Here is a 25,186-nt window from a genome sequence, read left to right as displayed (position 1 = left end):
TTCGATTTCAGAGGCCCTGGTGTGCCAATTCTCTCCTGTCTAAAATGAAAAAAAAAAATTTTTTTTAAAGGGCTTTAACAGGGCTTGGCACCATCTACAATTACAGGTAGCCACAGTCTTGGAACGTCCCTGCAGATAAAAGGGACTACTCTGAGATGATCAGAGCCTTGCTGATGTAGTCATGACAAGCACCGCCATGGTCTCATGTCTTAGTGGACATTAGAAGCAAGGACCCTAAATGAAAACTGAGGTCAAACACAATTTAATACATATATAGAGAGACAACTGACCCAACTTACTGTCCAGGACTAAAGTTACATTGCTCAAGGGCAGAGCCAGTCTGTCAATTCGTGAAATGTCTCTTTATTAATATAATAGCTTAGGTGTTAATAGTGAAAATGCTTAATAATCAAAGGAAAGGCATTCATCTGTTGTAAAAGTACTTGGCTTCCTTCCTCTGCAGGAAGTTTTAAGTCCTTTGATAAGGTTCAGAATTCACAAGATAAAGCCTTGGAAATAAAGTTCATTCCTCAGGAATGATGAAACATTTCATGACCAAGTTTTCTGAAGTCCAGTGATATCCTCAGGCTGGATCCAATTTCCTTTTCTTCACATCCTGGCTCTTCCTATGAGACTCATAGTTTCCTGTGAAAGATAAATAAGCAGCCGTATTTGCTAGTGACCTTAATTCTGACTAAACAATGAAAATAATGATTTTTGCTAGAAATCAAAAATGATCTGACTTCATATCTTTTGCCTAGTTCCCTCAACCTGTTTTTCCACCAACAACCAAGACCCTTCCCAGGAGGGTGGTCTTTCATAGGATTTAAACATGGTAATTAGTTAAGTTCAGCCCTGAACTTGGTGTCAGGGCTGGTCTCTTCCTGAAACAGCCTCTAGCCCTAACCAACCAGCTGTTCCTCTGGTTCACCTGAGCTGTAAGGCACCCTACCACTAAAAAATTGTGAATATCTTTATAAGGCAGGCTCTCTGATCACTTGGGAACTTCAGCTATGAGTGTTTTTGCCTTGGCCCCCTAGCCCTTACCCTGCACATGGGTTCTTTTTTTTTGAAGGAAAATATATATTTTTTTACTTTTATTTTATTTTATTTTATTCCTGAGGGGGAGAGGGGTAAAATGGGCATCCCGGGGCCTCCAGCCACTGCAAACAAACTCCGCACGCACGCACCACCCAGTGCATCTGGCTTACATGGGAACTGGAGAATCAAACCTGCATCTTTAGGCTTTGCAGGAAAACTCCTTCTTAAATGCTAAGCCATCTCTCCATAGCGGTTCTTTATCCCCTCCAGCTCCCCACAGGGCAGAAGCTCCTTGAACTTTCTTTCCTCTCTCTTTTTTCTTTGGTTCATTTTTATTTATTTATTTGAGAGAGAGAGAAAGAGGCAGATAGAGAATGGGCATGCCAGGTATTCCAGCCACTGCAAATGAACTCCAGACACGTGTGCCCCCTTGTGCATCGGGCTAACGTGGGTCCTGGGGAATAGAGCCTTGAACCAGGGTCCTTAGGCTTCACAGGCAAGCACTTAACCACTAAGCCATCTCTCCAGCCCCTTTTATCTTTTTTCTTTCCACTGTTTTTCCAGGCCCTCCAAGTGGGATCTCTAGCTACATGGGTACCTTTCCTTGACTCTACTTCTCTCAATAAATATAATAATTTAATAATTTTAAAAACATGATTAGATTTAATGTGATGACCCAGACCAAGCGGACCTACTATTAAGAGGAAATGCAAGGGCTGGAGGGATGGCTTAGCAGTTAAGGCACTTGCCTGCAAAATCAAAGGACTCAGGTTCGATTCCCCAGAACCCACATTAGCCAAATGCACAAGGGAGCGCATGAGTCTGGAGTTCGTCTGCAGTGGCTGGAGGCCCTGGTGCGCCCATTCTCTCTCCCTCTTTCCTCTGTCAAATAAATTAAAATTTAAAAAAAGGAATACAAGAGTGTATGTGTGCACCAGGGCTTCCCACCACTGCAAACAGGAACTTGACACACACATGTGGTACTTTGTGCATCTGGCTTTACGTGGGTACTAGGGAATTGACCTTGGCTGCCAGGCTTTACAAGCACCTTAACCACTGAGCCATATCTCCAGCCCCCTAATGCAGTTGTACCTAAGCTTCCTACCACTCTCTCTCCATCTAGGGCTCAAAGGGCCTGACATAAGGGCCTGGAGGAGATACCCTCTTACTTCACCTGCCTGCTCACTACAAGTGAAATGACTGCCCAACCTGAGACAGGATCTGTATTTAGCCCTGGATGTTTTTGTACTCACTAGACAGGTTAGGCTGGCCTCCAACTCATGTCAAGCCTCCTGCCTCAGCATCCTGGGTGCTTGAATTAAAGGCCACTATGCCTAGTTTATCCAGCTTCTTTAGACTGATATAATAGGCGTGGTGGCACATGCCTTTAATCCCAACAATCTGGAGACAGAGGTAAGGAGGATCACTGTGAGTTTTAGGCCAACCTGGGACTATAGAATGAGTTCCAGGTAAGCCTGCACTAGAGTGAAAGCCTACTTTAAAAAACCAAAACCAGAACTGGAAGATAGTTTAGTGGTTAAGGTACTTCCCTGCAAAGTCTAAAGATCTGTATTTGACTCTCCAGATCCCACATAAGCTACAGACGTGCAAAGGTGAGGCAAGCAAAAGGTCAAACATGCGCACTAGGTGGCATAAGCAATGAGTTCAACTGCAGTGGCTGAGGCCCTAATATGCCAATTCTCACACTCTAAAAATAAGTAAGTTCAGAGGGGTGGAGAGATGGCTCAGCAGTTAAGGCATTTGCTTGCAAGGCCTGACGATCCAGGTTCGATTCCCCAGTACCCATGTAAAGTTAGATGCACAAAGTAACACATGCCATCTGGACTCTGTTTGCAGTGGCTGGTGGCCCTGTTGCACCCACATACTCTGTCAGTCTCTCTTCTCTGCTTGCAAGTAAATAAAATTTTTAAAAATATTAACTGCCGGGCATGGTGGCACACACCTTTAATCCCAGCACTGGGAGGCAGAGGAAGGAGGGTCACTGTGAGTTTGAGGCCACACTGAGACTCCATAGTGAATTCCAGGTCAGCCTGGGGCTAGAGTGAGACCCTGCCTTGCAAAACCAAAAATAAATAAACAAAAAAGAACAGGGCTATGATGGTTAAGGTACTTGCCTGTGAAGAATCAGGTTCAATTCCCCAGTACCCACATAAGCCAGATGCACAAGGTGGCACATGTGTCTGAAGTTCGTTTGCAGTGGCTGGAGGCCCATACTCATTCTCTCTCTCTCTCTGCCTCTTCCTCTCAAATAATATTTAAAAAGAAATTAAAAAAAAAAAAAAAGACGATTCACATAATTAGACCCAGAATCTCCTAAGTGCATCTTTGCTACCTGTTCCATGCTGGTTGCTGTTGTAGGTCTGGGTATGCCTGGCTCCGGGTTTTTCTTGTTGCACCTGATAGCAAAAGCTATGTAGGATCCCATCTTGCTTGGCCATCTGGTTATTTAGGGACCGGGTGGCAGAGGACTGGAGTGCTTCTGGTCTACAGGAGGGTTTGAAGTCCTCTAAATCTGGAGTCAGATCCCACATTTCAAGGTTGTCTTCAAGGTTCTCTACAGAGATCCCAGAAAAACAGTGTTTAGAAAAAGTGTTCAGAAAAATTCCACATCTTGACAGGTGCAGTGGCACACAGCTATAGCTCCAGCTCCCAGAAGGCTGAGGCAGGAGGATAGAGCTTATCTCAGAAAAAGAGAAAATAATCCATGTCTTGCGCCCTTGGAGACTTTTTTTTTTTTTTTTTTTGAGCTAGCAAATATATTTAACGTGACTTAAACATTACACAATATGTAAATGTATTGAGATGTCACCTGGTACTCCATAAATCTATATAATCTTAAAAGTTTTTATCAGTTAAGAAATACATTCAGGGGCTGGAGAGATGGCTTAGTGGTTAAGGCATTTGCCCACAAAGCCAAAGGTTCTTGGTTCGATACCTCAGGACCCATAAAAGCCAGATGCACAAGGTGGTACACGCATCTGGAGTTCATTTACAGTGGCTAGAGGCCCCGATGTGCCCATTTTCTCTCTCTCTCTTTCTCTGTGTGTGTGTGTGTCTCTTTCCCTCTCTCGCTCAAATAAATAAATAAATAAAATGAAAATACATTTGCCAGGTGTGGTGCCTCACGCTTTTAATCCCAGCACTTGGGAGGCAGAGGATCGCCATGAGTCTGAGGCCACCCTGAGACTACATGGTGAATTCTAGGTCAGCCTGGGCTACAAGGAGACCCTACCTTGAAAAACAAACAAACAAATACATTCAGGGCTGGTATGATGGCTTAGTGGTTAAGGCACTTGCTTGTAAAGCCTAAGGAACCAGGTTTGATGCCCTAGTAACCACATCAGCAGATGCACAAGATGACACATGCAATGGCCAGAGACCCCAGCACGCCCATTCTGTCTCCCTCCTTCCCTCCCTCTCTCACAAATAAATAAATAAAATATTTAAAATATTCAATTTAAATATAAAAACAAAAGAAAGATTTTAAAAAACTGAGGTCAGAGCCAGGTGTGGTAGCACACCTTTAATCCCAGCACTCCTGAAGCAAAGGTAGGAAGATTGCTATGAGTTTGAGGCCAGCCTGGGAATACAGAGTGAGTTCCAAGATAGCCTGGGCTAAAGTGAGCCTCTGTCTTGAAAAAAAAGCCAGGCATGGTGGCACATGCCTTTAATCCCAGCACTCGGGAGGCAGAGGTAGGAGGACTATGAGTTCAAGGCTACCTCGGAGAAATTTTTGCAATTTTCTCTCCTTTGTCCCTCAGAATACCTTCAAAAGCTTCCCTTTGGTTAAAAGAGCTGAATGTGTTATCAGAAAAACTCATCAATCAGAGGCCTCTTTATGTTTTTATTTCATGGGACCAAAAAAATGAAAATAGGGCTGGCTGGATGGCTTAGCCATTAAGGCATTTGCCTGCAAAGCCAAAGGACCCAGGCTCAACTCCCCAGGACCCACATAAGCCAGATGTACAAGTACAAGGTGGCACATGCATTTGGAGTTCATTTGCAGCAGCTCGAGGCCCTGGTATGCTTATTGTCTCTCTCTCTCCCTCCCTCCCTCCTTCTCTCTGTTAAATAAAAATACTTTATTTTTTAAAAAGATGAAAATGAGGGTTTTCTTTTTCCCTCAAGTTCTGTGACTTAACAAAAAGTGCATAGCCCAGTGATGTACAAGTACGCATAGACATTTACTGATTCACTCTTAAATCACTTACCTGTACAGACAGCTTTTTCCCCGAGTGGTTCTGAGACAGCCTTGATGGGGGAGCTGTGTGTCAAAGGAGGGGCCAGAAGGACTGCTGTACCGAGAGAGAGAGGACAAATTGCAGCACACAGGGAACTGCTGAGATCAAGTCTTCCCCACATGCAGAGCTACCTGGCAACCGGGCTCCACCTCCAAGTCTCAGTCTGTTTCTCACTGAAGTGGGAAGAAGCAAGCTTGCTTCCTTGTTAACGGGAAAAGCAGAAGGGTTGTTAAAGACCATCTGACCCAGTGGTTCTGGGGTGTGGCAAAAGCAAGGGAGTCCTGGACTCCACTTGTGCTCCCTTAACTCCTTCCATGATCAGAAGCCAAACTTACAGGAAAAAAAGCAGGCTCAGTGAACTGGTACAACCTGAATACAATTTATGCAGGATGTACCAGTTCACTGAGTCTACTTTTTCTTTCCCACATTAGTTTCACTGTCAGTGCTGAGGAGGAAGATAATGCCTAACACAGAGCATGTCTTCTGCACCTTCATATTCAACTGTTTAAGCAACACCATGCACAGCCACCCCCCAATACCTACCTTCTCCCACAGAATCTGAACTCCGAAATGAACCAAAGCACCTAGATAAAGAGCCTGCCAAGAGCTCCCATTACCTTCACTCATTTTATATTCAAAGTCCATCACAGAAGCAAAGGCTCCTAGTTCAGACAATAGAAAAATATTCTTTACTCTGAAATTTCAAATTCCTGAAGATTATGTCAAATTACTTCCCTACAACAAAGCTCCCTATTTTCAGAACAGGCAAAGAACAGCAGATTTCACCATCTCAATTCTGGGGACCTAAAAAGTCCTAGTGAGGAGCAACCTGGAAGGAACCAAAATGTTACTGACCCTTGGGTCATGCGTCTCCTAGACCTCATACTTCAGAGTACAAGTTCCTCTCACACACCTTCACTCTTGATTTCAACTGCCGCAGCAGGAACTTGCACCCCTTTCCCCATCTGCTCCCGGAACTGCTGCTGGAGCCGCTTTTGCCGGAGCTTCCGTTGGTAGGTGGCATTGCTTCCCACAGTGGAGGAGGCCAGGTTGCTGCAAACAAAGTTACCCACAATAGACACAGGCCCAAAGACGCACACAAACCAAACTGTGGGTCTCGAAGGTAGGAGCGGAGGTGGTCTAAGCCATGGGAGAAAGGGCACAAGAGGACAGGGAGTGAGCCTGAGCCCAGTACCGGGAGCTGCCCTCCGGATCCTGCTGCTGTCCAATGTCCTGATCATCTGAATGGTTTGGTCTGCAAGGAGAGGTTGCCTCTTGTGCTTTTGGAGGTCCCAGAGCCACGTTCAGTTGGCAGCTGTTGTATCTAGCCTGTTCCACAGATGGTTCAAAATCTTCTCTCTTTGCTTTAGTTAAATCCACTTCAAGAGGCAACTAACAGGAGAAAAGAAGAGAACTTCCACCTGCTTTCCTCTTCTCTGCCCTGCCTGCTTGCAGTCTAGCACCTGATAGTCCTCTTCCCAACACTTGTTCTAAACACTGAAAGAAAGGATCCACAACTTCCAAATGGTGGTGGGTTGGCTCTTGAAAGAAAGTCGCACTGTGCGGCCCACTCTCACATGCGCACTCGGGGACCCTTCTGCCTCCTGAGCAGCTACAACTGCAGGTCTGACAACACACTCAACGACTTGTAAAAAGTGAAACAATCTTGTTGTATATTTCATACCTTTCTGCAGTACGAAAATTCTGATAGAGGGAATCTCAGACAGGCATGGTGATGCACACCTTTAATCCCAGCATTTGGGAAGCCGAGGTAGGAGTATTACTGTGAGTTCGAGGTCACCCTAAGACTACATAGTAAATTCCAGGTCAGCCTGGGCTAGAGCAACACCCTCCCCTGGGAGAAAAAACAAGGAGGGGGTTGTTAGGGAAAATCTCTTTGCTTTCCTTGTAGGGCAAACCTTCTGTACAACCTAGTATCAATCTTTTCTCAATCTGTTGTTGTACCCTTGTCCCTTTGTTCTTTGCCGTGCAGGGGTTGAAACCCAAGGTGTCAAGCATTCAAGGCAAGATCTCTTATTTATTCTTTATATTTTATTTACTTATTCATTTATTTACTTGAGAGAGAGAACTGGCATGCCAGAGCCTCCAGCTACTACAAATGAACTCTAGACACATATGGCCAACCTATGCATCTGGCTTACGTAGGTACTTGAGAATCAAACCCGGGTTCTTAGGCTTTGCAGGCAAGTGCCTTAACCACTAAGCCATCAATTTTGAGTGTGTGTGTCTTTTTTGAAGGGGGGGGAATCAATAAAACAAACTCCTGGGCTGGAGAGATGGCTTAGTGGTTAAGCACTTGCCTGTGAAGCCTAAGGACCCCAGTTCGAGGCTCGATTCCCCAGGACCCACGTTAGCCAGATGCACAAGGGGGCGTACGCATCTGGAGTTCGTTTGCAGTGGCTAGAGGCCCTGGCGTGCCCATTCTCTCTCTCTATCAGCCTCATTCTCTGTCTGTCCCTCTCAAATAAATAAATAAAACAGAAAAAAAGAATTAAAAAAAAACTAACAAACTTCTAGTAAGCAAATAAGACAGCTGAGTGTGGTGGCACATGCCTTTAATCCCAGTACTCAGGAGGTAGAGGTAGGAGGACTGCTCTAAGTTCCAGGCCAGCCTGGAACGACAGAGTGAATTCCAGGTAAGCTTGGGCTAGAGGAAGATCTTACCTTGAAAAAACATAAAGAAAAAAGAAAGAAAAAACTTAGAGAATGAGAATGAGTCCAATAATGTTTGGAAATAATTTTTAAAATAGGTATGGGGGCTGGAGTGATGGCTTAACGGTTAAGTGCTTGCCTGTGAAGCCTAAGGACCCCAGTTCAAGGCTCGATTCCCCAGGACCCACGTTAGCCAGATGCACAAGGGGGTGCACGTGTCTGGAGTTTGTTTGTAGTGGCTGGAAGTCCTGGCGTGCCCATTCTCTCTCTCGTTCACTCTCTTTCTTTCTCTCTCTGTCGCTCTCAAATAAATAAGTAGGTAGGGAGTTAAATGCCAACTGGCCCAGACCTTCACTCGGGGCTCTCTGAGAAAATGTCCTGAGTGGCAGCCTGGCAGGATAATCAGAGCAGACCCAGAGAGAAGGATGACTCCATCAGGCAGAGGCCAGCTCACCCTGGATCACGTGACCCTGAGGATGCTGTAATAGAGATTCCAGTCCTGAGACAGGTGCTCAGATCCCATGGTGGGTGGGCACTGACAGAACAGAGGTATGTACCTCAACGCCCCAAGAGCTAAGGCAAGGAAGAAGACAGCCTTTCTGCAGAGGATTTGAGCGTGTATGGGAAATCACAATGGACAAGAAAGGACCAGGTGCTGGTTCTGAAGAGTCAGCAACTACTACCAGCCACAATTCTCCATACATGAGACATGTACCCTCAACATCTCCATCTATACAAGGAAGTGACAGGTTCATGATAATACTAACCTTCAGAGCTGAGACAACCACTGTGGACCCTGCAAATAGCTGAGTTCTCCCTTACCATCACCACCCCCAGGTAGAGTCTCACTCTAGCCCAGACTGACCTGGAATTCACTATGTAGTCTCAGGGTGGCCTCGAACTCATGGCGATCCTCCTACCTCTGCCTCCTGAGTGCTGGGATAAAAGGCATGTGCCACCACGCCTGGCAATAGCTGAATTCTTACTTCTCCCTCCGGTTCCTAATAGTCAACGATGGCGCTGCAGAGTCTGCATACTGTGTTTGTTTCTAACATACCTGGCGTGGAAGCTTATTTAGTGACCTCAGATAGTCTTTATCCAGAATACAGTTTCCAAGTGCATTCCCAAAACTCCTAAGGACAAGAATTTAAAAAATAAAATTTAGAGACAGAGAGATGGCTTAACGGTTAAGGTGTTTGCCCATGAAGCCTCAAGACACTGGCTCGATTCTCCAGGACCCATGTAAGCCAGATGCACAAGGAGCACACACATCTGGAGTTCATTTGCAGTGGCTGGAGGTCCTAGCATGACCATTCTCTCTTCCACTCTTTCTGCTTTATCAAATTAGTGTTTCCTCAAGACCATCATAATAGGAGGAAAAAATCATGACATCCAAATAAGAGAGACTGGTTGAGATGGGGAGGGGATATGCTGGAGAATGGAGTTTCAAAGGGGAAAGCAGAGGGAGGGAGGGTATTATCATGGGATTTTTTTTTTTTTTTTTTATAATCATGGAAGTTGTTAGCAAAAAAAAATCTGAAAAGAAAAAAAAGAAAAATTTTCTTGGCAGTAAGCCCCCGACCTTCCCATAAAAAGGGAGACAGTCAGCTGGGCACAGTGGTGTGGTGCACACCTTTAATCCCAGCGCTCAGGAACCAAAGGTTAAAAAAATTTGAAAAGAAAAAATAAGTAAAATAAAATAAAAAGCTACCTAGCTGAGCATGGTGGTGCACATCTTTAATCCCAACACTTGGGAGGCATAGGTAGCAAGGTAAGAGGATCTCTGAAAGTTTGAAGCCACCCTGAGACTGCATAGTGAATTCCAGGTCAACCTGGGCTAGAATGAAACCCTACCTGGGGGGAAAAAAAAAAAAAAAAAAAAGGCCAGTCTCTTGAGTTTGCCTCAAAGAGAAAGACTGTGGGGCACTTCCTTTCTTTTTAATAATATTTTTATCATGTTACTTATTAGAGAGAAAGAATGGGCGCACCAGGGCCTTCAGCCACTACAAATAAATTTCAGACACATGTACCACCTTCTACATCTGGCTTACATGGGTTTAGGGAATCAAACCTGGGTCCTTTGGCTTTGCAGGCAAGTGCCTTAACCACTAAGTCATCTCTACAGCCCCCTATTTAATTTTTCAGGCCCAAAGCAATGGAGACAAGCAATCCTGGACTAACATTTCTAAAACTGTGAGCCAAAAGCCACCTTCTCTCTCAGTGGGTTGACACACTTGGGTATTACTTCTAGTAACTGAACGCTGACTAGCCAAGTCATCATGTGGAAGCTCTCTGAGATCTTCCTGGGAGAGGGGGGAGGACACAGTAGAGAATGCTATGTTCTATGAACTCAACCTTCCATTCCTCAAGACCAGCATGGACACTGGGAATAGGAAAGAAGGCAGAGAACAGCAGAGTTAGAATCAGGGTGGGACTTATCTCTGCATGTAACTGAGATTTCTGCTCTTAGTAAAAGGTGGAATGAGGCCGCTAGACTCCTGCCCCTTCTACTTACCTAAGCGCCCGTTTCAGCCCATCTGTCACTGCCTCCTTCCTTGCCTTCTCCAGAGACAAAGCCTTTGACTTAAGACCCTCACTAACTCCATATCCAACGTCTTCATGATAAGAACCATCCTGGGGAGTAAAAGAGAAATTGGAACTCCAACACGAACAGCCGCGATCCTGTCCAGGGCTGTGCTGTTTTCCTGCTGTCTTTTGTATTGCCCAGTGTTTGTTTTTTCAGGGCAGGGTCTCACTGTAGCCCAAGCTGACCTGGAACTCGACACAATCTTCCTACTTTCGCCTGTGGAATGCTGAGTTAAAGGCTGTGCCTCCACCAACCCCATGTATTTCCCAGGAAGCACTAAGTCGGCCTCTTATGGACAGGGCTGTGAAGGGAGACTCTTCTGGGCTCAGGGCCTTGCTCAGCATAACCTGAAGCGTATGGAACGAGGTCCGTGCCAGAGAGGACATGGCACAGGCTGGGACATGGATTTCCAGCACTGCTTCTTTGACCACAGCTGACTGGAACGGTGCCTGTGGTCAACCAGTGACTGTCCCTTGAAGCCCTGTTCCACAGAAGTGCACATGAAGCCATTCCAGTGCTTCCCAAAGTGCCTCACCCTAAGACACACAAGCTTCTGGGACACCAAGCAAGGGATCACATCAACTTTTGTATCAAACAGCCTCTAATTACATGGCAAATCTTTTTTTCTTAGTATGTGATATCCATTTCTTAGCTTTTACCGAACAGCTGACAAAGGACTAAGTATAATGCTTAATGATGGTACTCTGTGCTTTTGAGGAAAATAATTCCAAAACCATTCAAAGAAATATGTGATACCATGACAGACTCCATTCCCAGCTCAAGTGAACAAGGTCTTCTAGAACTCATGAAAGAACAAAATGGGGCTGGAGAGATAGCTTAGAGGTTAAGGCATTTGCCTGCAAAGCCAAAGGACCCAGGTTCGATTCCTCAGGACCCACGTTAGCCAGATGCACAAGGTGGCACACACATCTAGAGTTCGTTTGCAGTGGCTGGATGCCCTGATGTGCCCATTCTCTCTCTCTCTCTCTCTGTCTCTCTCTAATATTTTTTTTAAATTTGAGGGCTAGAAAAAGAAATGGCTTAGCAGTTAAGGCACGTGCCTGCATAGCCTAAGGACCCAGGTTCAATTCTCCAGGTCCCATGTAAGCCAGATGCACATGGTGGCACACACATCTGCAGTTCATTTGCAGTGGCTAGAGGCCACTTTAAGTTTACTGGAAAGTCACCAAAAAAAAATTGTTTTTCTTCAACTGTCCAACTTTTTTTTAAATTTTTATTAGCATTTTCCATGATTATAAAAAAGGCTTTCTTCATGGAAATAGAAAAAACAATCCAAAAATTCATTTGGAATCACAAAAAACCTCGAATATCTAAAATAATACTGAGCAACAAAAATAAGGCTGGTGGTATCACCATACCTGATTTTAACCTATACTACAGAGCCATAGTAACAAAAACAGCATGGTACTGGCACAAAAACAGACATGTAGATCAGTGGAACAGAATAGAGGACCCAGATGTAAGCCCAAGTAGCTATAGCCACCTGATATTCGATAAAAATGCCAAAAATACTCATTGGAGAAGAGACAGCCTCTTCAGCAAATGGTGTTTTGAAAACAGGATAAATATCTGCAGAAGGATGAAAATAGATTCTTCTCTCTTGCCATGCACAAGAATTAAGTCCAAATGGATTAAAGACCTTAACATCAGACCGGAAACTTTGAAACTGCTAGAGGAAAAAGTAGGGGAAACCCTTCAACATATTGGTCTTGGCAAAGACTTTCTGAATACAACCCCAATTGCTCAGGCAATAAAACCACAGATTAACCACTGGGACCTAATGAAATTACAAAGATTTTGCACCGCAAAGGACACAGTGAAAAAAGCAAAGAGGCAACCTACAGAATGGGAAAAAATCTTCGCCAGCTATATATCTGATAGAGGATTAATATCTAGGATATACAAAGAACTCAAAAAGTTAACCAATAAGGAATCAAACAAGCCAATCAAAAAATGGGCTAAGGAGCTAAATAGAGAGTTCTCAAAGGAAGAAATACGAATGGCATATAAGCACCTAAAAAAATGTTCTACGTCACTAGTCATCAGGGAAATGCAGATTAAAACTACATTGAGATTCCATCTCACTCCTGTCAGATTGGCCACCATCATGAAAACAAATGATCATAAATGTTGGCGGGGATGTGGAAAAAAAGGAACCCTTCTGCACTGCTGGTGGGAATGCAATCTGGTCCAGCCATTGTGGAAAACAGTGTGGAGGTTCCTAAAGCAGCTAGAGATTGATCTACCATATGACCCAGCTATAGCACTCCTAGGCACATATCCAAAGGACTCATCTCATTTCCTTAGAAGTACATGCTCAACCATGTTTATTGCTGCTCAATTTATAATAGCTGGGAAATGGAACCAGCCTAGATGTCCCTCAACAGATGAGTGGATAATGAAGATGTGGTACATTTAGACAATGGAGTTCTACTCAGCGGTAAAGAAAAATGAAGTTATGAAATTTGCAGAAAAATGGATGGACCTGGAAAGTATTATACTAAGTCAGGTAACCCAGGCCCAGAAAGCCAAGCGCCACATGTTCTCTCTCATATGTGGATCCTAGCTACAGATGACTGGGCTTCTGTGTGAGAATGAAAATACTTAGTAGCAGAGGCCAGTAAGTTGAAAAGGAGACATAAAGGGTGGAGAAAGGAAGGGAGGAGGATACTTAATAGGTTGATATTGTATATATGTAATTACAATGATTGTAATGGGGAGGTAATATGATGGAGAATGGAATTTCAAATGGGAAAGTGTGGGGGTGGGGAGGGAGGGAATTACCATAGGATATATTTTATAATCATGGAAAATGTTAATAAAAATTAAAAAAAAAAATCCCATGGAAATTCCCTCTCCCCCCCCCCACATTTTCCCTTTGAAATTCCATTTTCCATTTTTCTAAAGGTAGGGTATCACTCTATAGCTTAGACTTTTCTAGTATTCGTAGCAATTCTCCTACCTCAGGGATTAAAGGTATGCACCACCTTGCCCAGCTAACAATCTTACTTTTACACATACACATGCTACATGCACACATACGCACACATGTAGTGAAACTCTTAATTACAAACATATACTAAGGTAAAAGCACTGGGAAATATGAGTCCAGATAAACAATAAGCAATGTGAAATTCTATTATTAGACGGTATCTTAGGAGGCGTAGTAACACACTCCTGTAATAATGGGACTTAGAGGGTAGAGGCAAAAGGATTGCCAGTTTGACCCCAGTCTAGCCTGCTTACCGAGACTTGTCTCAAAAACAGACAAACAGAGGCTGGGGAACTGCTCAGCAGTTAAAAGTACTTGCTTGCAAAGCCTGCTGGCCTGGGTTCAACCCCCCAGGGACCCACATAAAGCTAGATGGGCATTCATTTGCAGCAGCAGGAGACCCTGACATGTCCATACACATTTACACATACATGCATGCATACACACACACACACACACACACACACACTCACACATACACACAAATAAACAGTGGGGCACGGTAGCACAGGGAATAGTATAACTTGCTCATGTGTTAGGTTTCTTTTGTTTGTTTTGTTTTTCAAATAAATGATGACATTTAATCTCCTGTGATACTTAAATTTCATCACTTTTTAAAAAAATTAACAAATTTGTTTTTAAAATATTTTTTGTATTTCAATTATTTATTTGAGAGAGAGATGGAGAGAGAGAATGGGTATACCAGAGCCTCCCGCCACTACAAATGAACACAAAACACATGCACCACCTTGTGCATCTGGCTTACCTGGGTACTGGGGAAATCAAACCTGGGTCCGTACGGGCAAGCACCTTAACCACTAAGCCATCTCTCTATCCTCAAATCTGTTTTTTTGTTTTGTTTTGTTTTTGAAGGTAGGGTTTCACTAGGCACCCTCAGGCTGGCCTCAAACTCATAGAGATCCTCCTACCACTGCCCACCAAGTGCTGGAATTAAAGGCATGCACCACTATATCCACCTCCATCAAATTTGTTTTAAAATGTCAATTTGTGGGACTGAGGAGATGACTCAGTGGTTAGAAGTACTTGCTAGCAAAACTTTCTGTCCATATTCAATTCCCCAACACCTACACAAAGCCAGATTCCTAATGCCCGGTGACAATAACAAGCAGAGCCAAGAAAATTCAAAGCTCCCTGGCCAGCTTGTCTGACGTTTGGCCATCCACTCGCAGCTGCAAGGGGCCCTGTCTCAAACAAGGTGGAGCACAGACTCCTCAAAGTTGTTCTCGGACCTCCTAATGTATGCTGTGGCATGCACACACACACACACACACACACACACACACACACTAATTAATTACACAAATTAATTTTTTAGATGTCAAATTTTACAACATGGCAAAAGTATACCCTTTGCCGGGTATGGTGGCACACACCTTTAATCCCAGCACCCAGGAGGCAGAGGTAGGCGGATCACTGTGAGTTTGAGGCCACCCTAAGACTACAGAGTGAATTCCAGGTCAGAGTGAGCTAGAGGGAGAGCCTACCTCCAAAAGCCAAATAAAATAAATAAAAATAAATAAAATAAAAAAGTATACCCTTTACAACCACTTATTAACACAGTAAGAAATGCTTAAGTATCAGCTGAAAATGTGCGAGACAGAGCCTTTCTGAAGACTAGCACCCTAGGAACCCTGGCTGAGACACAGCGCAGGCCAGTGCTCCAGACTCGCTCCCTGCTCACTCTGCCCACCAATCCTCCCACGCGGTACGGGTGCTCCACCACCCTCACCTTCAACTGCACCCTCACAAAGGCACAGACTCCAACGTAGAACTTGCCATTGTTGAGGTCAACAAAATCTAGGAATGGGAAAGAGATCCAATTGGAGAGATACTGATCCTTCTGCCTCGCCCACATTCCTCTCACTGGCAACCACTAAATTCCTTTTTTTTTGAGGCAAACCCAACAGACTTGTTTTTTTTTTTAATGCAAGAGAGAGACAGAGAGAATGGGTACACCAGGGCCTCCAGCCACTGCAATCAAACTCTAGATGTGTGCACACGTGTGACACTGCGCACTTGCATCACTGTGCCTCTGGCTTACGTGGGACCTAGAGAGTTGAACATGAGTCCTTAGGCTTTGTAGGCAAGCACCTTAACTGTTAAGCCACCTCTACAGCCCCAACCACTAAATCCTTTAAGCAGAAGTAATACAGTATGAAGGAAAAGAAATGAAGTTAAAAATAATAATAATAAAAGAAAGAAAAGAAATGAAATAAAGTGGTAGGCCAGGAAGCAGACTCACCCACATTCTGCTGGGTAATGGAATGTGCCCAGCCATTGTAACCAAACATCTCATTAGCCAAATTAATTACCCGGTGACCCTCAATGTAACACACCTAGAACACAAAAAAAACTGTAAGAAAAATCTGGAAAAGGCCTCCCTCCCTCCCTGAGGAGTTACTGGCAGTTAATGGTGGAAGTAGAAGACATTGTCTACAGTGGTATAGTCCCTGGAAGAACCCACATGTTCTAATAAGTAATCCTCCACTTACACCCATGTAGGCAAGTCTAATTAAACCCAGTTTAGCCCACACACAAGAAATTAGCCCACACACAAGAAAAAATTTAAAAAGACAACCAATTAGAGAGACAAGTTGGGAAGAAAGGGTTCAGCTAAAGGGGGACTAGACTAGGAAAGAGATCATGATCAAAATAATATTACATACATGTATAAAACTGTCAATTAAAAAATAATTTCAAGCTGGGCATGGTGCCACAGGCCTTTAATCCCAGCACTCGGGAGGCAGAGGTAGGAGGATTGCCATGAGTTGGAGGCCACCCTGAGACTACACAGTGAATTCCATGTCAGCCTGGGCTACAGTGAGACCCTACCTCAAAAAAATAACAAAAAAAGTTCCAACATGACATTTACAGAATTTCCGATGACAAAGAAGGAACTCACTCCTCACAAAACACTAAGAAGTACTGAATGATGGGGAACGAGAGCCTCCAAACCCATGGAGGACCCACAAAAAAAGTGGAGGTACAGGCCCCCAACAATCTCTAGGCATGAAGACTTGCATACCTTCTGACCTCCTCCGGCCATGCGGCTGCTAATGTACTCCGGACCCAGCCTCTGCCTCAGAGCCTTCTGGATGGCCTGGTACTCCTCTGCTGTATAGTGACTCTACAATACAGAAGGGAAAATCAAAATGACACCACCATTCCTCACATAGGTGCTTCTCCTTCCAACTTGTGGGTCTCTGCACCTCTTTTCATTTTATTTCCCCTCACTCTAGTTCAGGCTGACCTGGAATAATCTCAGGGTGGCCTCGAATTCACAGCAATCCTCCTACCTCAAGTGCTGGAATTAAAGGTATGTGCCACCACAACCACATTCCATTCTTCTATATATACTCTTTGCTTATTTACAAAGAGAGAAAGAATGAGAATAAGAAAGAGAAAATGGGAGCACCAGAGCCTCTTTCCTCTGTAAATAAACTTCCGAGGCATGTACCACTTTGTGCCTCTGGCTTCATGTGGGCACTGAGGAATCGGACCTGAGCCATCACGCCTCTACCCACCGAGCAGTCTGTCCACCCTTTCCATTCTTAGTAGGGCTGGAATGTAGCTCAGCAGCACATCACCTGACTTGCATGCAGTAGCTAAAAACTGCTTTAAAAGTACTAAACCCCAGAGTTTTAGATTATATGGGTTCAATCTGTCAATATTCAGTTAAAACTCAGAAACTGGGGCTTGAGAGATGGCTTGCTTACAAAGCCCAACAGCCAGTGCTTGATTCCCCAGTACCCACATAAAACCAGACGTACAAAGTAGCGCATGCATCTAGAGTTCATTTGCATCAACAGAAGGCCCTAGAATGTCCATACTCTTTCTTTCTTTCTCTTTCACATAATTTTTGTTTTGTTTTGTTTTGTTTTTGTTTTTGTTTTTTTTTTTTTGGTTTTTCGAGGTAGGGTCTCACTCTGGTCCAGGCTGACCTGGAATTAACTGTAGTCTCAGGGTGGCCTTGAACTCACGGCGATCCTCCTACCTCTGCCTCCCGAGTGCTGGGATTAAAGGCGTGCGCCACCACGCCCGGCTTGTTTTTGTTTTTTGAGGTAGGGTCTCATTGTGGTCCAGGCTGACCTGGAATTCACTATGTCGTCTCAGGGTGGCCTCGAACTCATGGTGATCCTCCTACCTCTGCCTCCCAAGTGCTGGAATTAAAGGTGTGCGCCACCATGCCCGGCCACACATAAATAATTTTTTATGAGAAATGTTGGGAGAAGACATTCCAGCCAAAAAAGCAATGACATCACTACATTCAGAGCTTCTGGAAGAAAAAAAAATTTTTACTCAAAAACAGTACTAAGAGCTGGGCATGGTGGTGCACACCTTTAATCCCAGCACTCGGGAGACAGAGGTAAGAGGATCAGCATGAGTTGGAGGCCACCCTGAGACGACACAGTGAATTCCAGGTTAGCCTGAGCTAAAGTGAGAATCTACTTCAAAAAAAAAGACAGCCAAACTGTAGTAAGATTTACAGTGTTCTTATGCAAGTGTGACCTCAGCAGCTAATGTGTAGAAGCAGGGTCTCTCAGTGGAGCCCAGAGCTCGGTAATTTGGCTAGTCTAGCTAGCCAGCTTGCACCAAGCGTTAGGATTACAAACGGGCTGCCATACCCATCCAGCATTTACACAGGTGCTGGAAAATCCAAACTGGGGTCCCACACTTGCACAGCAAGCACTTTGCCCACATAAGCACCCATCGAGCCCTTCCACTCCGTTCTCCCCTGGGATGAGGTAAGAGCAGTTACCTGTCCGAAGCACAGCACAGACCTGCCACCAACAAAAGGGTGGCTGCCACACCCGCCGCTGACAGCTTCTTCAGCCCCAGACATACTGATTTTGGATGGCCTCTATGTAAATAAAAGGTTAAAAAAATTGATCTCAAAGAATGCTAAGGGTAAAAAGCAAGTGCTTTTATTACAAATGTATGAAGCACTGTGTGAACACCAAGTTCCCTATTTTTTTGTTTTTTGAGGCAGGGTTTCACGCTAGCCCAGGCTGACCTGGAACTCACTCTATAGTTTCAGGGTGGCCTTTAACTCACCGCAATCCTCCTACCTTTGCCTCCTGAATGCTGGAATTAAAGGCGTGCGCCACCACACCCAGCAAGTTCCCTTATTGTCACAGGACAGTTAGCCCCCAGCTGTGGTCTGCAGAGACAATGACAACCCTAAAGGGCCATTCCCACCATCCTGTTAACACTTTTGCTATTGTAGGGTGTTATAAAGGTAATTTTTGAGGGGGTGGTGGGCACTGATGCTGGGGGCAGGCATTCATCCTTGAGTTGGGCCTTTAAAAAAATTTTTTTAAATATTTATCTACTTTTACTTATTTGTTTGAGAGCAATAGGCAGAGAGAGAGAAAAAATGGGTATACCAGGGCCTCCAGCCACTGCAAATGAACTCCAGATCCTTGTGCATCTGGCTTACGTGGGTCCTGGGGCATCGAGCCTCAAACCAGGCTCCTTAGGCTTCACAGGCAAGTGCCTAACCACTAGGCCATCTCTCCAGCCCCTAATTTGTTTTTACAATGAGAATATACAGTATTTAAAAGTTAAAACAAATTATGAAAAACTTTTAAAATATTTTTATTTGCTTGCAAGGGGAGAGAGAAAAGGAGAGGGAGTGAGTGCAAAGGGCCTCTTGCCACTGAAGACAAACTTCAGACACATGCACCACCCCATGCATCTGGTCCCACGTAGGTGTACTGGGGAATTGAACTCAGGCTGTCAGGCTTTGCAAGCAACTGCCTTTAACTGCTGAGCTGTCTCTCCAGCCTCTACAAAATTCTCTCTAAGGGAGAGCAGTCAACATATTACTACCTAAAAGGGAAGCTATGGTGGGGACAGATGTGGTCATTTCACAAAGTGCATGTACATCAAATCACCATACTGTAGCTGGCTTTGGGGCAAATGCCCATAGTCCCAACTGCTCAGGAGGCTGAGACAGAACTGCCGGAGCCCAGGAGTTGGAGGCCAGACCACGCAACATAGCAAGACATCTCAAAACAGTAAAATCATCACATTTTGTTCCTTACATACAATTTTTGTCAATCATACTTCAGTAAAGCTGGAAGGAATTAAGAGACTTTAAATATTTTTATTTATTTTCAAGCAAAGAGAGAGAAAGAGAAGGGGAGGGGAGGGAAGGAGAGAAGGGAGAATAGGCACACCAGGACCTCTAGCCTCTATAGACAAACTCCAGACACATGCGCCACATTGTGAATCTGGCTTTACGTGGGTACTGGGGAATCAAACCAGGGATGTTAGGCTTTGCAGGCAAGTGCCTTAATCACTGAGCCCATCGCTCCAGCCCTAAGGGACGTCAAACCAGCTCCGAGAGACACTGAGGTGAAAGGGCAAAATGCCATATTGTAGTTACCTTCACACTGCTGGGACAAAACACCCAGCCAAAAGCAGCTGATGGAAGGGAAGTGTTTATTTTGGGTTAGTCTTGAGGGGAAGCTCCAGGAGGGCAGGAAAAGAAGGCACAAGCAGAGGCTGGACATGGCGTCCTCGCTGACAGCAGTTTAACAGTGAGCAGAGCTCTGGCAAGGGGAGCTGGCTGCCACACCTCATACTTGCCCCCAACAACACACCTCCTCCAGCAAGGCTCCACCCCCAAACTGCCACTAGCCGAGGATCAAGTATTATTAGCACGAGTTGGTGAGGAACATCTGATTCAAACCACCACACAGCAAGAACCTATTAAAGAAAAGAAAGTGAAGGGGAAAGGAAGGGGGAAAAAAGGGAGGAGAGAGGAGAAGGTAAAACTAACCTTCGAGGGCAGGCAATGCATAAGATCCCTGATGTCTAGGAAGAACAGAAATAACATGAAGCCAGGTGGGACCCTGCAGCAACAGCAGCATCACTTCAGAAAAAATTCTCAGACCTCCCCTTACTTGTAAAATAAGAACTGTGCTTCAATAATCTCTGAGACCAGTGATCTGCTTCAAGAAACCTGCCCATGAGTCACCTGCAAGCTCAAGCAGGAGAGCCCATGCACTCACTAGACTGAAGCTATGAAAAAAATCCAAAGCCCACGGGAAAACAGAACCACCAGGAGCCAGATAGAGTGGTTCCTGCCTGTACTGTTAGCACGTGGGAGGCCCACACAGGGTCACTGACATGAGATCCAGCCAGCTGAAGCTACACAGTGAGTCCCAGTACACGTAAGACTCAAGTGAAACCTTGCCTTAGAAAGTATTAGGAGTACAAAACTAATTAACAAAAAAATTATTTTTTTAAATTTTATTCAATTTTTATTTATTCATTTGAGAGAGACAGAGAAAGAGGCAAAGAGAGAAAGAGAGAGAGAAAGAGAATGGGCACGCCAGGGCCTCCACCCACTGCAAATGAACTCCAGACGCATGTGCCCCCTTGTGCATCTGGCTAACGTGGGTCCTGGGGAATGGAGCCTCGAACCAGGGTCCTTAGGCTTCACAGGCAAGCACATAACCGCTAAGCCATCTCTCCAGCCCAAATAAATTATTTTTTAAAAGTACTAGGGATTATAGAGATGACTCAGCAGTTGAAAGTGCTTACTTGCAAAGCCTGATGGTTTCATTCCCCAGTACCCGTGTAAAACCAGATGCAGGGCTGGTGGGATGGCTCAGTAGTTAAGGCGCTTGACCGCAAAGCCAAAGGACCCAGGTTCAATTCCCCAGGACCCACATTAGCCAGATGCACAAGGGGGCACATGTGTCGAGTTCATTTGCATTGGCTGGAGGCCCTGGTGTGCCCATTTTCTCTCTCTTCTCCCTCTTTCTGTCAAATAAATAAATAAATGATATTTAAAAACCAGATGCACAAAGTGGAATATGCGTCTGGAACTTATCTGCAGCAGGAAAAGGCCCTGGCATGCCCATATTCTCCCCCTCTCTCTGCCCTTGCAAATAAGTAAAGTTTAAAGAATTAGATAGAACCACCCTGAGAACCGTTGTCCACAACTGAATGGCTAGCTTCCTGCCTCACTTGAAAAGCTGGGTCTCAAGCAAGCTTGTACGCCCGAAAGCCTCTAATTATTTGGTGACAAATCCATGGAGCTCTTACATAGTGTTACAGTGTAATATCTAACAGTTCCAAATCTAGAGCCAAGCGTGACGGCACACACTTGTAATACCAGCACTCCATCAGCAGTAGCCACTTAACAGGGGTGACTAATGGGAACATACTCCCTAAAAATGACTTGATCTTCCTTCTCTTCTCACTCCCTTAGCTGAAATTTCTGAAATCCCATACTCCCTGAAGAAATGAGAACATATAAGCATCTGCCAGAAATTCTAGGTTTGGAGAAGAGCACACGGGACAGACGTTCTGCTAACTGCTCCTTCAGCTTCTATCACCATACAGCTCTTATGCTAGCCTCATTTCCAAATAGTAACATCTGCATCTCTTTAACCAAGAGCTTTCTGTGACATCTATTTTGCACCGGCTCATGGCAAGCTAGACGTGCCAGGCAGTTGATGCCAGTGGGATGAGTCACCAGTGACTGAGAGGAGACAGTCTTAAATATCCCGGGGTTCTTACCCTTTCTGAGGGATGACATTGAGCCAGGACCGCTCCAGAGTTCTCCAGTGGAGCAGGCTATGGTTGTAAATGTCTTGTACCTCCCCCTGTTGACTGCCTTTCCCACCTCGCTTCCCCTCTCCTCTACAGCGTGCTCAATGTAATCTTGCAGGTAAAGGAGGGGCAGGGGTGGGCAGATGACTCAGTGGAAGTGTCAGGACCTGAGTTCAGATCCCTAGAACCCACATAAAAACAGACAGTGGAGCTTCCGTGTCTAACCCCAGTGTGCCTACAGCAAGAAGTTAGGAAGAGACTGGAGAACAGCCCCCAGGAAGCTCACAAGCCAGCTACTCTGGTGGACACAGCAATGAAGAAAGACCCAGTCTTCAACAAGGTAGAAGGCAACAACACCCAAAGTTGTCCTACGACCTCCACACACACACACACACACACACACACACACACACACACACACACACACAGTGGCATGGGCACACCTGTACTCACACATAAGAAAATACACACATAAAAAGAAAGAAGGGCTGGAGAGATGGCTTAGTGGTTACAGCACTTGCCTGCAAAGCCAAAGCACCCAGGTTCGATTCCCCAGGGCCCTCGTAAACCAGATGCACAAGGTGGAACATGCACCTAGGGTTCGTTTATACTGGCTAGAGGCCCTGAGGTGTCCATTCTCTCACACTATCTGCCTTTCTGTCTCTCTCTCTCTTTCAAATAAAAATAAAAAAGAGGCCGGGCATGGTGGCGCACACCTTTAATCCCAACACTCAGGAGGCAGACGTAGGAGGATCGCCGTGAGTTCAAGGCCACCCTGAGACTACATAGTGAATTCCAGGTCAGCCTGAGCCACAGTGAGACCCTGCCTCGGATAACCAAAAATAAAAAAAATAAAAAAATAAAAAATAAAAAAGAGGAGATGGGTGTGGTGGTGCACGCCTTTAATCCCAGCACTCTGGGGGCAGAGATAGGAGGATGAGTTCGGGGCCACCCTGAGACTCCATAGTAGATTCCAGGCCAGCCTCAGCTACAGTGAGGCTCTACCTCAAAATAAATAAATTAATTAAATAATAATAATAAGAAAAAAAAGGAACAAAAGACACCTTTTCTCTGGGGAATCTACAGACACAACCCTACTTAGTCATCAGTGTCACCAACAATGCTCACAGGCTGCACTGCCTAAGGGATATGCTGAGGAGGCCACAGCACCTGCCAGCACAGCTGCCAATTTAATCCTGGCTGCAGTTGTGAAGAAGTAAACAAGGTGGGTGAGAGAACACTTGCCTAGAATGTGTGAAACCCTGGGGCCTATCCCCTCACCATTAAAAAATAAGTATGGCTGGAGAGATGGCTTAGTGCTTAAGTGCTTGGCTGTGAAGCCTAAGGACCCCAATTCAAGGCTAGATTCTCCAGGACCCACGTAAGCCAGATGCACAAGGTGGCGCATGCATTTGGAGTTCATTTGCAGTGGCTAGAGGCCCTGGCGTGCCCATTCTCTCTCTCTCTCTCTCTGTCTCTCGCAAATAAACAAAATTAAAAAACATATATAACTAAAGCCGGGCATGGTGGCACATGCCTTTATTCCCAGCACCGGTAAGGCAGAGGTAGGAAGACTACTGTGAGTTAAGGCCACCCTGAAACTACCAAGTGAATTCTAGGTCAGCCTGAGCTCCATTGAGGCCCTACCGCAAAAAGAAAAAAGGCAGTAATATACGACTAAGTATACTGTCAAAAGACAAAAGGGCTCAGTGGGAGGGCGAAGAGAAAGCAAACGACTCTCTTGTTTAGCTTCAGCTGGGAATATAAGCGTTGGGAGATACTGTTTTGTTTTTTGGTTTTTTGTTTTTTCTTGCGAGAGGGAAAGAGACAGACAGAGAGAAAGGGCGCCCCAGGGCCTCGACCACTGCAAATGAAATCCAGACACATGCACCCCTTGTATATCTGACTAACGTGGCTCCTAGAGAATCCAACAGAGGTCTTTTGGTTTTGCAGGCAAACACCTGAACCGCTAAGCCATCTCTCCAGCCCCATAAATTTAAATACGTTTGTTTATTTATTTGCAAGCAGAGAGAGAAGAGAGAATGGGCATGTCAGGGGCTCCAGCCACAGGAAATGAACTCCACATGCATGTACCACTTTGTGAATCTGGCTTTACATGGGACCTGGGGAAATGAACCTGGGTCTTTAGGCTTTGCAGGCAAACGTCTTAACCCCTTAGCCACCTCTCCAGCCCCGGTGATAAAAATTTTTAACAACTCTGCGCAATATGGGAAAGTGCCAGAAGTACTGGATTGGGGGTTTTAAGTGTAGCAAATCTAAGTGAGTTTACTCCTCCACGAAGTTGTCTCCCCGGTCTTTGCAGAGTCCAGAGAGGCTGAGTCCTCGGCCACCCCAAATAGTAAAATTCCTTGCAGCGCACCGTTTCCTCCCAATTCCACTCACTCCTCGCAACCGATCCAACCATCCACAGACACCGCAGCAGGGCGCCGCGGCCCGCCGCCCGAGCCCCGCGGTCCTCCCGGCCCTGCCGCCCGGCCGCCCCCGCGGCTCGGCCTGTCTATGTCTAGGACGGAGCCCCGGCGCCGGGAGCTCAACACCGAGAAGCCCCGGCACACACCCAGCCCGCTCGGACAACCCCACTCACGCGCCTCGGAGCGCGGCACCGGCGGAGGGAATCCGGAGAGAAGGCAAAACACCAACCGGAAGGGGCGGGGCGGAGGAGCCCCGGAGGAGGAGCCGTAAAGCAAGTCGGAAGGCTACCGGAGCCGCAAAGCAACCTGTCGCGCGACATGACGTTAACTGGAAGCTCTGAGCGGAACTGGGCATGGTGGCTCTGGTCTTTAATCCCAGCCCTCGGGTAGACAGACGTAGGAGGATGGCCGTGAGTTCAAGGCCAGCCTGAGACTCCATAGTGGCTTCTTGGTCAGCCGGAACTAGAACAAGACTTTACATCAAAAAAATAAATAAAAGCCGGGCGTGGTGGCGCACGCCTTTAATCCCAGCACTCAGGAGGCAGAGGTAGGAGGATCACCTTGAGTTCGAGGCCACCCTGAGACT

The 25,186-nt window shown here is 45.5% G+C and overlaps 1 protein-coding gene across 4 annotated transcripts; it reads right to left on the bottom strand.

Annotated features, from left to right (window-relative positions):
* Window positions 1-343: 343 nt before the first annotated feature.
* Rad52 (RAD52 homolog, DNA repair protein) lies at window positions 344-24,832 on the bottom strand. 4 transcript variants are annotated; one of them, XM_045137431.1, is made up of 12 exons: window positions 24,778-24,832; window positions 18,357-18,458; window positions 16,623-16,724; window positions 15,840-15,933; window positions 15,327-15,394; window positions 10,492-10,610; window positions 9,034-9,109; window positions 6,499-6,695; window positions 6,217-6,356; window positions 5,274-5,357; window positions 3,395-3,616; window positions 344-645 (listed from the first exon to the last, which is right to left on the bottom strand). In XM_045137431.1, the coding sequence occupies exons 2-12, from the start codon at window positions 18,438-18,440 to the stop codon at window positions 584-586; spliced, it is 1,248 nt and encodes a 415-aa protein (XP_044993366.1). In that variant the 5' UTR covers window positions 18,441-18,458; window positions 24,778-24,832; the 3' UTR covers window positions 344-583. The 4 variants fall into 4 exon arrangements, with proteins under 4 accessions (XP_044993366.1, XP_044993365.1, XP_044993367.1 ...); XM_045137430.1 differs by having other exon boundaries at window positions 24,774-24,813; XM_045137432.1 differs by lacking the exons at window positions 15,327-15,394; window positions 15,840-15,933 and having other exon boundaries at window positions 24,774-24,814.
* Window positions 24,833-25,186: the final 354 nt, after the last annotated feature.

This window comes from Jaculus jaculus, chromosome 18 (genome assembly GCF_020740685.1).
Source record: "Jaculus jaculus isolate mJacJac1 chromosome 18, mJacJac1.mat.Y.cur, whole genome shotgun sequence".
NCBI classification, from domain to species: domain Eukaryota; kingdom Metazoa; phylum Chordata; class Mammalia; order Rodentia; family Dipodidae; genus Jaculus; species Jaculus jaculus.
This window is presented reverse-complemented; position numbering and strand designations above follow the sequence as displayed.